The sequence below is a fragment of the Eurypyga helias genome, unplaced genomic scaffold (genome assembly GCF_000690775.1).
Source record: "Eurypyga helias isolate BGI_N326 unplaced genomic scaffold, ASM69077v1 scaffold7474, whole genome shotgun sequence".
In the NCBI taxonomy this organism is placed as follows: Eukaryota; Metazoa; Chordata; class Aves; order Eurypygiformes; family Eurypygidae; genus Eurypyga; species Eurypyga helias.
Window position 1 is genome coordinate 41,151 of NW_010245553.1, and position 11,550 is coordinate 52,700.

The 11,550-nt window shown below is 44.1% G+C and overlaps 1 protein-coding gene across 1 annotated transcript; it reads left to right on the forward strand.

The window, feature by feature from the left end:
- Positions 1-1,833: 1,833 nt before the first annotated feature.
- Positions 1,834-10,975, forward strand: LOC104508476 (CUB and zona pellucida-like domain-containing protein 1). Its single transcript, XM_010150117.1, has 9 exons — positions 1,834-1,915; positions 3,875-4,010; positions 4,216-4,430; positions 5,579-5,729; positions 6,515-6,738; positions 7,563-7,735; positions 8,434-8,819; positions 9,123-9,391; positions 10,800-10,975. The coding sequence occupies exons 1-9, from the start codon at positions 1,834-1,836 to the stop codon at positions 10,973-10,975; spliced, it is 1,812 nt and encodes a 603-aa protein (XP_010148419.1).
- The last annotated feature ends 575 nt before the right edge of the window (positions 10,976-11,550 follow it).

An 11,550-nucleotide genomic window follows, 5' to 3' on the forward strand; every position in this document is an offset into this window, starting at 1 on the left:
TACCCGAACACATCACACTATCTGAACACACAAAGAGCTTAACACGCAAGATTTGGAAACAGTCTGAACGCCCAGATTTGTGGCTCGGGTCCGCGGAGCAGCACAGTCACAGACGGAGCTGCCCACCAGCCTCAAGTGTGAGCACAGGCTCAGCCCTTCAAAAACACTGGGCTACCAATTAGGGGCCCAGACCCTTAGTATCAACTCCAGCACAAGGAAATTTCCTAATCCTTCACGTACCAGTAATTCCAACTATTTGGAATTACTACCAGAGTAAATTCCCAGGGTAACACAGCCTTAGGCATTTTTTTTCTTGGATGTCTGATAGACACGGCATTGATCGGCAGGGCTCCACCCCCCAGTTCACACATTAAATATACACAAACCAGACATTAGCCTTTGAAAATGCCTTGCAAGTACAGGGGTGGGCTTCAGAAACGAAAGGCTATACAAAGTAAATGCAAATTTAGCATTTCCAGAAGCTGAAGGGGATTCAAATGCTGCACAACATCTTTATACCTGTATTCGATGCCTCCATGTCTAAAGGCAGTGTAAGTACGTTGGATGATGAAGAGAAAGTGGCATTCAAAACCGATGAAGTGAGTTAAACGTCAGAGAGAATTGTTTTAAAGAAGGCACAGGTCTGAAATTAGACATACGGGATCATTACAGATGCATCATATTTGAGTTTGCTCATAGAAAAAAAAAAAAAACAGTTTTGTACCAAAACAAAACATTTTTATGAAAGTACCTGGACACGTTTCAAGAAGGTCTGCATTTTGACTTTTCCAGTAAACGTGAAAAAACGCCTGTTTGCACAGCTGCAGGATACCTGCTCTCTCCTGGAAAGGATCAGAGAGGCAGGCTCCCGGCTGTTCACACCCTGCGCAGGGACCGCACCGAGGTCAGGGTAACGGCCCATCTGTGGCGCCGGCACCATCGCAGCCTCCAGAGGCTTTAAAGATCGGGATGCACTGCTGCACTAGGAAATAGTGTGGGTTGCAAGAGCTTTGCTCCTTATGCAAAGAGAAGAGCGTGAAAATACTGGAACAAGACCGGTGCTAGAAGGAATCGAGGTTCTTGGGACTGTGCTTGTCTCCTTACCTCGGGAAGGAAAGGCTGATTCCCTTCTTCTTGTAGCTGCTATTGTGGGACTAAGAAAGTTTTACCTGCAAAGTGGTCACAGCACAGTTTTTTTCCTTTAAATGTATAACTGACATGATTCTGGACTTGTTCATCCATGAATGCTTCTGCAGTAGGAAATTATTACTCCCGACAGCCCTACTGCAGGGGTAATGAAGATTATAGCCCCACTTCACAACCAGAGGAATCCTCAAGCAAGGACAAGGGAATTATTTGCCCGGCGCAACCTAAAGGCACAGGTGTAAAAATGAAGGTTGAAAAAACAGAGCTCCTGCTGACCAGGGCTGAGAGCAAACTGCTGAATGGCAGGGGGGTTGGAACTGGATGAACTTTAAGGTCCCTTCCAACCCAAACTGTACTGTGATTCTACAGATATGTCTCCCAAGGGAGTTTGGCCATCCCATCCAGAACACTGCTGCTTGTATCAATGCACCCGACCAGACGCTCGGTGAAATCAGCTGCAAAAAACGTGCCTTGAACCCACGAGAGCTGACAAGAACCACCTACTCCACGCAGCACGTATTAAAACAAATGGGCACACTTGTTACTTTCTCATTTATATCTGTTCAAAAGAAACCGTAGCTCCAGAGGTTAAGCCCTCCCTCTGAAATACCACGTAACGCAAGAGGATTATGAAATAGCAGAGGGTATAAAAGTCGCAAAAGCCTCACGGCCCCAGCTGCCACCAGAATGCCGGCGCTCAGGCGCTCCCTCCTCCTGCCTCTCCTTGCGGCGCTAGCTCTCGCTGAAGACAATTCAATAGAACCCAGGGGTATGGAATTCTAATCTTTTTGTTGGGTTTGGGTTTTTTTCACCGGTGAAATATTACTGGGTTTTGCACAATGGGTGCTTTGTAGGCAAGCGAACGGAAAAAAAATGTTAGACGTATCTCTGGAAGGGCATCTCGCTGTACGCGCTGCTGCAAGACAGCGACAGCCCAGTGTGCCAGCAAGCGTTAAAAATGTTGAATAACAACAAAAGAATTGCAATGTAGGACTGACTATGGCACATGTTTAACTTAAGAACTTTATTTTGAAGAGATTTTACTCTGGAATTGAAATTTGCCTTTATAAATAAATACCATATTGGAGTAACAGGAATAAAGCAATTTAATTGGGAAATGGTTCCTGTTATCTGCTCATTTTTCCCTTGTTCAATCCAAAGCAATAAATAGTTATTTGTTGCTCGATTTGCAGTCATCATTCTGGGCTCAAATCAGCAATTTACCTGATTAATGGTGGAACGATACTGTAGGATGATGAACTATGGCTGCAGGGCTGCTCTGGTGGTGCCTGGCTACAGAGCAGAGGGATGCAGACAGTAAGGCAAAGCCAACCTCGTAACGCTCTTAAAACCGTGGTGTTTTATATGTGACAAGACAGGTCTCTCCTAAACCTTCCTCCTCCCTCTGGAGCTCATCAGAAAGCCTGATCTTTTTATCTAGGAGTGCACACACCGTATAGGAAATTCTTCCTGCTGTTTCAAACCATTAGTTTTAGATTTAATATTAGCAGAAAGGAGACCTTAGGCTCAAACTGGATTATAAACTTTTTCTAGTTTTTTTTACAAACTGGCCAGTTCTGCAACTACTTCATAGCTTACTAAGACTCATTAAGTGCTGTTAGCGATGTCAACCTTGGCTGGTTTGGGGTTTTTTTCCATAAAAGAACTGGGTCGAAGCCCAGCTAGCCCTGCATCCCGACCCCAGTAACAGTAAAAAGAGGACGCTCAGGCAAGATTCAAATGCAAGTCTGCACAATACTCTCCAACAAACGTGGTTCAGGACTGCTGAAAGAGAGGAAGTGCTACCTTTGTGTTCAGTAGTTGCCAAAGGCTTTTTCTTTCGTGGCTTGACCTGTTTTATGTTTTACTTTCACCATCCACTGCCCTGCAGCAAAGATCCACGTGCAAAACGTCACTTCTTTTTGTCTGTTTCAAGACCACAACTTATTGGTTTCATTCCAGGCCACTGAGTTAGGGTACTGGATGCCAGTATCCCATCTTAACCCTCTTCATGAATTTACAGACCTCTACCATCTCCTTTCTCCCCTAGTTTTGTGGGGTTTTTTTTTTTCCTGACCTGAAACGCTTCAGTCTACTGCAGAGGTTTCCTTATTCCTGGTCTGGAAGCTAGTCTGAGCTTTTGCTCCTCCTCATCGCTGTTCTCTGAAGCTTTTCCCGTTGAGCAGCACCCTTTTAGAGATGGAGGATCAGAATCGTATGCAGCAGTAAATACACAGTAAATGCCATAGACAGTCCTTCAGAAGCTCAGCCTTTTTGATTCCCTGAGCGTAGGCTCCCAAGCGACTTAAGTCAAGGGCTGAACCTCCCTGGATTCGATGGTCTTTAGGAACTCGGCGTAGAGGGAAGACAGGAGGCTTGAGGTGCTTGTGGTGACCAACCTTGCGGACAAGAGTTGCTGAGGTGTCCTACGGCACTTGGCATTTCCAGTTTTGCCAGTGGCTTCATCTGTGATACGTGTGGCACTAACTTCCCTCTTTTCTGCTAGTAGGACAATCAGGATAAAAAGTCATTTCTAACATCCTTTTAATATTTGATTCTTTCATAAGCTGCAGTAATATAAATTCTTTTAAAAAAACCCCACAGAACAGCATTTTGCAGTCTGTTCCAAGAGGGACTGCTCCAAAGTTTTCACAAGTGGAGGATGAAACGTTCCTGCACAACTGGAGCGAGCGCCTTGCAAGCCACTTTCCGTTGCTGTTCTCCACAGGTGCACCCCGCTGCGGGGCTTCGTTTCACGAGCGCCACAAAGCATTCAGGATCGAACTACACGCAAACGCAAACTGCGCCTGGCAAATTCAGAGGAATGCAAGTCAGGCAATTAGGCTTATTTTCTCCGATTTTAAGTAAGTATTCCCTTGAGGTGCTTCTGTACGGGTTTTTTCCTTTAGAATACAGCACAGAAAAATACTGTCTGCAAATATTTCTCTGTATGTGCTTTAGTAAAATCCTTACTGAATCCATGCTGTGGACTTCAAAGAGCCTGTATATCCATCACTGAGCTTAGATCTCATTGTGGGCTGCTTGTTTTGGTTTTCCTTTTTTTAATAGATTTGCTCCTTCTTCGAGCTGTGAAACAGAAAGTATTAAAGTGTATGATGGTCCCTCAACTAATTCGCCTCTTCTTGGACAAGTATGTAAAGACACCGATGCAGTCCCAGTACTTGAATCATCTTCAGACAGTTTAACTTTTCTCATAACAACCAACTCGGTGGCTTTCACACGAAGCTTCTTTGTCTTCTATTATTTCTTTCCACCAGAAACACGTAAGTCGGAACTTAACGAAGTCACTAAATACCACTGGAATGGCACCATTAAAAGAAACTTCCCCATTAAGGGAAAGTTAAACTTCCCTAAACTTCCCATTAAGGGGAAGTTTAGGACAGCAATTAGAGATTATTAACAGAATCTTTATTAGCCTCACTGTTCTTCAGCCCTTAGGGAATGGTGGGGGGAATCAGTGAAAGGGAAGAGGCAGCAAAACAACAGCGCACTTGTAGAGAGCCTAAAAAGTTAAATTTCACTCAGAAAAATTATTGCAAAGAAGGTATTATGGGGCCCTACTTTTACTTACAGGACTCTCCTAAATTTACTCAGTTTGCAAATATGATAGATAGCGTTTACCCAGAAAGAGAATATGACCATCCAGCCAGAACTCCTGTGGAGTACAGGTTGCAGGAGTCAGTAAGGGTTTTCATCCAACAAGCTCCATTTTTTCCTTAAAAGGTAAGAGTAGCTTGGACAAAAATCAGACTTAGCTTGCAACCAGTTCCTTTGCTCCTGCTGACCTGAGTGGCATGGTATTAAGCCCTTAAAAGTGTCAACTTTGCAGAGTAGTTACCACATCCTAGTTTATGTTGCTCCAGTGTTTAACCCCGCTGCTCAAAAATGTCCGATTTCTAGTCTACATTTGTCTTCACCTGAAGTTTCCACTGACTTGATTTTATTTTTCCTTTGTCTTATCAAGTAAAATCTCTCTCAAATTTAAATTTTTTTGCACTTCCATCTAGATCATGACGAAGGCCTCACAGATTTCTCTAATATGAAGTCTCTCAGGGTTAATTTTGGCTGGTATAGCATCTTCATTACCAGTTTTTCAAGATGACACCTTATTCACCCAAAATGTAAACTGCGTACAGCATCAAAGCTAACTCAGCTAACTCCACAGCCATCTCGATGCCATCACACTGCGACTCACAGATACACCACAGCGACAAGCTGTGTTTTGTAACATCCACCTGACCTGAAACTCTCTACAGAAGTTCTATCTTAGAACCTTTAATAATTTCCAAAAGAATGGAATTCCAAAGAAACAATCCTGCTAGTTACATAGCTTCAGATCATTCATTTACTTCTTTTATGCTTCATTATATATACACCATTTTGTTAACGATGAACCTACTCTTCTTTTCAGAAACTGAAAATTGTGGGGGACAATTAACTGGTCCCAATGGGACACTGACCAGCCCCAACTACCCAGCATCTTACCCAGCACTGAAATACTGCATCTGGCACATAGAAACAGAAAAAAACTCGAAGATAAACTTACAGTTTCAGGATTTTTTGTGAGTAAATGTCCCTATGTTCCATCACTCTTCTTTCATTCTGTTTAATGGCATTACTTGAAACACAAAAGCAGCAGAAGTACTGCTTTTAGAACATCTATACATTTCTGAAAGACGTGCTTAGCTGACTCTTAGAAAGTAATTGCAACATGTTCCACATGGCTATGCAGCCAGTCCCTTCAGCTACTGCAGTACCAACCAGTGAAACACAAAAAGCATGTCGGGTGACTAGCCATGCGGTGTAGGTCCATTTCAAGCTAGTCTGGATGATGCGAATTTAAATCCATCAGTATAAAAGTTTGTGTTACCTAAGGAACAAGTTTGAAGCCATCGATGACATTAACTGTAACTGCAACTTGGAACTGAGGTTCTAAAGAAGAACAGAGCAAGTATCACCCAAAGTCAGTCTCCCCCAGTACTGCTGGCTACTGAGCAAAGGCAGTGTAGCACTGGCGTAGCACTTCCAAGCGTAGATGCCAACGGATGCAGAATGCTGTTTAAGAATTCAACCTGGAACATACAGGATTCGATAGGAAATTGTTACCTTGGCCACTGCCCTCCAAGATGATGAACTCTGCCAAGTGTGGTGTGTGTTCTCACCAGTCCTGGCCAGAGTCCAGCTGCTGAGGTATCCACCCACCACGGTGCAGCTGGTGCTTCTGGCCAAGGGTGGCAAGCACAGCGATAAGCTCTCGCGTGGTTTGACGAGAAGGGCAAGTGCCTTCCTCTGGTGACACACACAGGAGGTTTCAGAGACCCTATAATTATTATTTTTCTCTTTACAGCCTGGAACTAGACAAAAACTGCCAATTTGACTTCACAGCAGTCTATGATGGCCTCACCACCAGCACCGGCTTAATAGGAAAAGTATGTGGTCGTGCTCAGCCCACGTTCCAATCTTCTTCAAACGCTATGACGGTCGTGCTGTCTACAGACTACGCCAACTCCTACCGCGGGTTTTCCGCTCAGTACAGCAGCGCGCCGCTGCCAAGGCCTGCGCAGCCCAACAGTACGTACCCTTGCGACGTGAACAGGATGCTGTTTCTTACTCCCACACGGTTTTTCCCTTATAAAGACCAAAAAGAACTAATGGTCGATACTGAGGATTTAAGACTTTTTACTGGTAGTCATTAAGCCTCTTTACACACAAAAATCCCACGTTAGTCTCACCCACAGTGCATAATTACCTCACCCATCTGCAGAACAAAGCCTGTTATTTCACTTTTTGGTCCTTTTTTTGGCCAGCACCACTGAAAATCTGAGTTTTTCCTTCTTTTGGATAAAGCAGGCATTGCTACCATCCAAGAGATGGGAACATAAACCTTTTTTGACTGGCTAGTTCAAACAGTTTTGTTCTCCTGAGATACTCAGGAACATGGTCCACACTGGCTAGATAGCCACGGTCTAGGTGTATTGCGATTTCCTTTCCCCTTCAAGAGATGCTCCGCTTTCCTCATTGGTTCCGTATATCCATATGCCCATCTTCCACCTGAGGTGGAAAGGGAGGCCCTAAAGCCTCGATGTCTGCCATAAATCAATTTTCTCACCCACCACTCTGCACTAGCACTTTTGATTCCTTTTCCCCTTTATAAAGGCTGCAATTCATTCTGTTACCGGGTTTAAAATTAAATTTTCAGCACCAGTTTCACATGGTTTCACCTACCTAATATTGTTGAAACTTCTGCATGACCTCAAACACGCACGAGCCATTTCAGACGACTCGGGAACCATGAAAACAGATCCAAGGATCTAGACCAACGGAGCAATGACCGCAGCTCGCTTTGTGCTAACGTTCTCTGTTCTGTGGGTTTTTAATTTCTCTCTCAATGGCAGTGCTCCTCACGTGCTCTTCAGACGGGATGAAAATTGTTCTCAGCAAGTCCTACCTCGCCTCCCTGGGTTACAACGAAACGCACCTAGAGCTGAACGATCCATCCTGCAGCCCAGTTGTAACAGACTCAGTGATCTTCTCCTTCCCATTAGCCAGCTGTGGAACAACTAAGAAGGTAAAGGGGAAAAAGAGTCATGTGAACAAGCTAACAACAGGTTGTGAAGGACAAGAGCCTGTAAAAGCAGTTTATGAGTATCATGGGAGTAAGGTAACAGCTGATTTACTTGCAGTTTGCTCATCCAATTGCACGTTACCAGTCCTGAAGTAGGAGAAGTATTTTTCTTCTTTAAGAACCCGATGTTCACTGAGCCTTTCCCAGGAAGCCCCAGCGAACACGCACACGTTAACCCCAAATGCTCCACCCCCTCTCCAAGCCAGGTATCAGAAGCAGCACAGCGTTAGGTATGTACCTTAAACGTTCTCTACCGGCACGTATCCCGAGGCACAAAGGGAAAAACCCCCAGATATGAAGATTTCCAAGAGCTAGTTCATAGCGTTGCTGCGATAAGGGCGACTGAAGTGTAGCTTCGGTACCCTCCACACGCCAGGCCGTGTTCCTTAACCCGTTTGCTGCATGGGCTGGTCCAGCGTTTTGCAAAAGCAGGAGGAGGGTTGGTTGATAAAGGCTTTTATTTTGAAAAAGCAGGAGGGTTGGTTGATAAAGGCTTTTTGGTTGCAGCCCGTTTCACATTTCAGAGGCATCCTGAGCCTCGGGTAAGCACAGCTGGGCAGCTCTGCAACTGCAGCAGAGTTGCTTTCAGTGGCACTGCTGAGGTAATCACAGCTGAGCAGTTTGTGCAATTCCTCTTACAGGAGGAAGGTCAGAGCATCACTTACACCAACACCATCTCTCTCTCTGCAACTGGCAACGTTATCACCCGTCAGAAGGACGTGCAGATCATTGCAAAATGCAAAATGAAAAACAATTCAACCTTAGAAGTCATCTACTTCACGAAAAACAGTATAATCCAAAAAATGACCACTGTGGGCAGATACAACGTTAGCATGTCGTTCTACGATTCAGACTCTTTCTCCCAGCCCGTCGTTCATTCCCCGTATTACGTAGACTTGAACCAAACTCTTTTTGCCCAAGTCAGTCTTCACTCCACTGACCCAAATCTTTTGGTGTTTGTGGATACCTGTATAGCATCTCCAGAACCGGATTTTGGATCGCCAACATACGACTTAATCAGAAGCGGGTAAGACTCTCAATTACTGTATTTCCTCATGTAGTAGGAGACACAAAATCTAAATGTCAACCATATTTATTTATCTTCCACTTGCCTTCTTTAGTAGGCTCTGGTTGGACACTATAGCTCTGTATGTAACATCTTTAAATCTCTGTGAAATAAAAAACCCAAGCACCCCATCACACCGGGGAGAGGAAAAAACTGACACCATCGTAAAAATCACGCCCCAGTTAAATGATGTGGTGACAGTTAACAGCAGTTACCACGAGCAAACACACAAGGAGTCTAACAGCTCTGTGAATTCTGTTGCAGCTGCAACAAGGATGACACTGTGGTAACCTACCCACCACGTGAGCACTATGGGAGATTCAGATTTAAGGCCTTCAGGTTCCTGCAGAGCTTCACATCCGTTTACCTCCAGTGTGACATTGTCATTTGCGACAGCACCAGCACAAACTCTCGCTGTAGCAAAGGCTGCATCTCCAGGCAAAGAAGAGCTCTTTCTCCATACGCGTGGAAAACCAATATCGTAGTAGGTCCCATCCGCCTGAAGAGAGAGCTCAGGTCTGCCCATCGCTCAGGTAAGAGGAATACATAAATCCAGAACTTCCTTGGCGTATATCCATTACCTTCGTTCCACTAGTGAATTACACTGGTTCAAACCTGACACGATGTCAGAGCAACAGGTTCAAAGCAGTTTGTGTTCTGTGAGATCACAGAGGTGCTTCTCAAACTGGGACACTGACAGCCCTCTGGATTAAGGTGTGCTCTTCGAAGCAGAAAAAGCAGCACTCACTCCTAGTTACACGAGTAGTGCGTGCAGGATCTGACTGCGTACCCAGAAAGTCATGAACGGCAAGAGAAGACTTCGGATTTTCCCATGTGACCTTTTCTGATGAAGCATACGCAGGGACTAGAGCTCATTTCCCAAGCCAGACTATTTGCAGAGCACATTCCAAGTCATAGCCAAGCTTCGCTATAACCTAAGTCCGCTCAATTTCACTCGTTTTTCCCTGTTGATGCTACAGAAAAGCCGTACCAGACAACAAGCACGGATGGCTTGCAGCACTCCAGGTTAAGTCCTCACACTGCATGTACTGCCTCTTAGAACAAAGCAGGAAGGACAGCCACTGCAGCAGCAATCAGAAGTAGCACGCTTTTAGAGCCACAAAGCTGTTCCTAAGGCAACAAAACTCTAGTGCCCCAACCTGACATACTCTAGCACAATTTGCCATCTGGACTAGAGGAGTACTGAGAGCTAACGTGAACAGCAAAGTATGGAAGAGCTATTTTCAACAGCTTGTACTGTTACTCCCTATGCTCACTGTTCTAACTCTCATTGAGCCAGAAAAACATACTGTGCCACATGCTTTCAGGGGCCAGACCTAAGAAAGGTTTAGAATTACTTGTGCTCTTAGTAGTAATAAGCATATTTTTAATAATTACCCTCTCTGAACTCTAACAGCATTTCAAACGTGTTCCCATTTACTTCAATAGTGAAAGATTTCGCATCCATGCACTAGAAACAGGACACATCCATGACGTGAAGATTCGAGCGCAAATGCATCACACCCAAAATACTTTAACACACAGATTCTCATAGTTACCTCTCACAGTTTACGGACGTTTTACCAAGAAGCAGCTGGTTAACCATTGTAAGAGATATGGTTAGAATGAGGAGTTTTGGTTTTGCCCAGCTTTGCTTCAACAGTGTCTCCCCCCTATTCCTTTCTAAAGATGACAGCATGGCTTGGCAGAAACTTGGCTGCAGTGACACCGAAGAATTTTAACATCGCCATGCTCTGCTTCACGGTTGTTTTACTACAGGTTTTCAAAACTCTTCAGAACTACAGGGTCAGAATTTGCAGACGGTGCGGGTCAACTCCTCAAAACCAAAAAGTTATCTGAAAAAATGCTTATTTAATTTCCACTGAAATAACATGGTATTCAAAACTTTAAACATACCACTTTATTTTTTTCTCTACACAGAATCCCTCACCAAAGCAGAGGCTGAAGAAACCCCAAACCTGCAACAATACAGCTTCTACAGTCTCTCAGTTGTGGTTTTAATTTCAAATGTTATCATTGTGGCAGCTGTGATACTGAAATACCACCTCAAACACCAAGCAGGATATGGCTACCAAAGAATCCAGAGCCCATACTAACTACTTCAGGATATCCTGAATGTGCCACTTTCTATTCAGATTTGTCACCTGAAGAAGGGAGAGGGAGAAAGCCCAAACCAAGCAAAACCCAATAAACTAAAAGGCTTGGAATACAACAATGCTTGGAAACATACTTCAACTCTTTTTGTAATTAAAAACAACTCTCAGCCTAACACTGGATCATAAATCACTAAGTTGAAAAAGAACGAAATTGTCCACATCTGCGTGTTTCTTAGAAAGCATCCATAATCTAACTTTACAGGGCATCCATAATCTAACTTTACAGGTGTAAAGTGATTTGCAAAGTACAAGACTTCTTTTAGTGTTTGTTTTTTTTTTTAATTGCTTTGAAACTGCATGTGGCATGAGTTACCTGAGGGACACCTGCAAGCTTATCCTCTCTTCAAAACCTTCCCTTGTGGGTTGCTACTGTGAAGATCTGAGTCTTCAAAAGACACGTTTTCCTGTAGAAGGAAACATTAGGTAGACTAGATAGAAACTGGACTGTACATGCCTACGCTGCTTGTTCAGGCAACACTTTCTTTCCCATCAACAGGTTTCACTCGATGCATTTG

Excerpts from the sequence above, each read along its gene's own strand:
- LOC104508476 (XM_010150117.1), top strand. The coding sequence starts at position 1,834 with ATGCCGGCGCTCAGGCGCTCCCTCCTCCTGCCTCTCCTTGCGGCGCTA. Across the intron at positions 4,011-4,215 it reads CTTATTTTCTCCGATTTTAA|ATTTGCTCCTTCTTCGAGCT; the intron begins GTAAGTATTCCC and ends TTTTTTTAATAG. Across the intron at positions 7,736-8,433 it reads GCTGTGGAACAACTAAGAAG|GAGGAAGGTCAGAGCATCAC; the intron begins GTAAAGGGGAAA and ends TTCCTCTTACAG.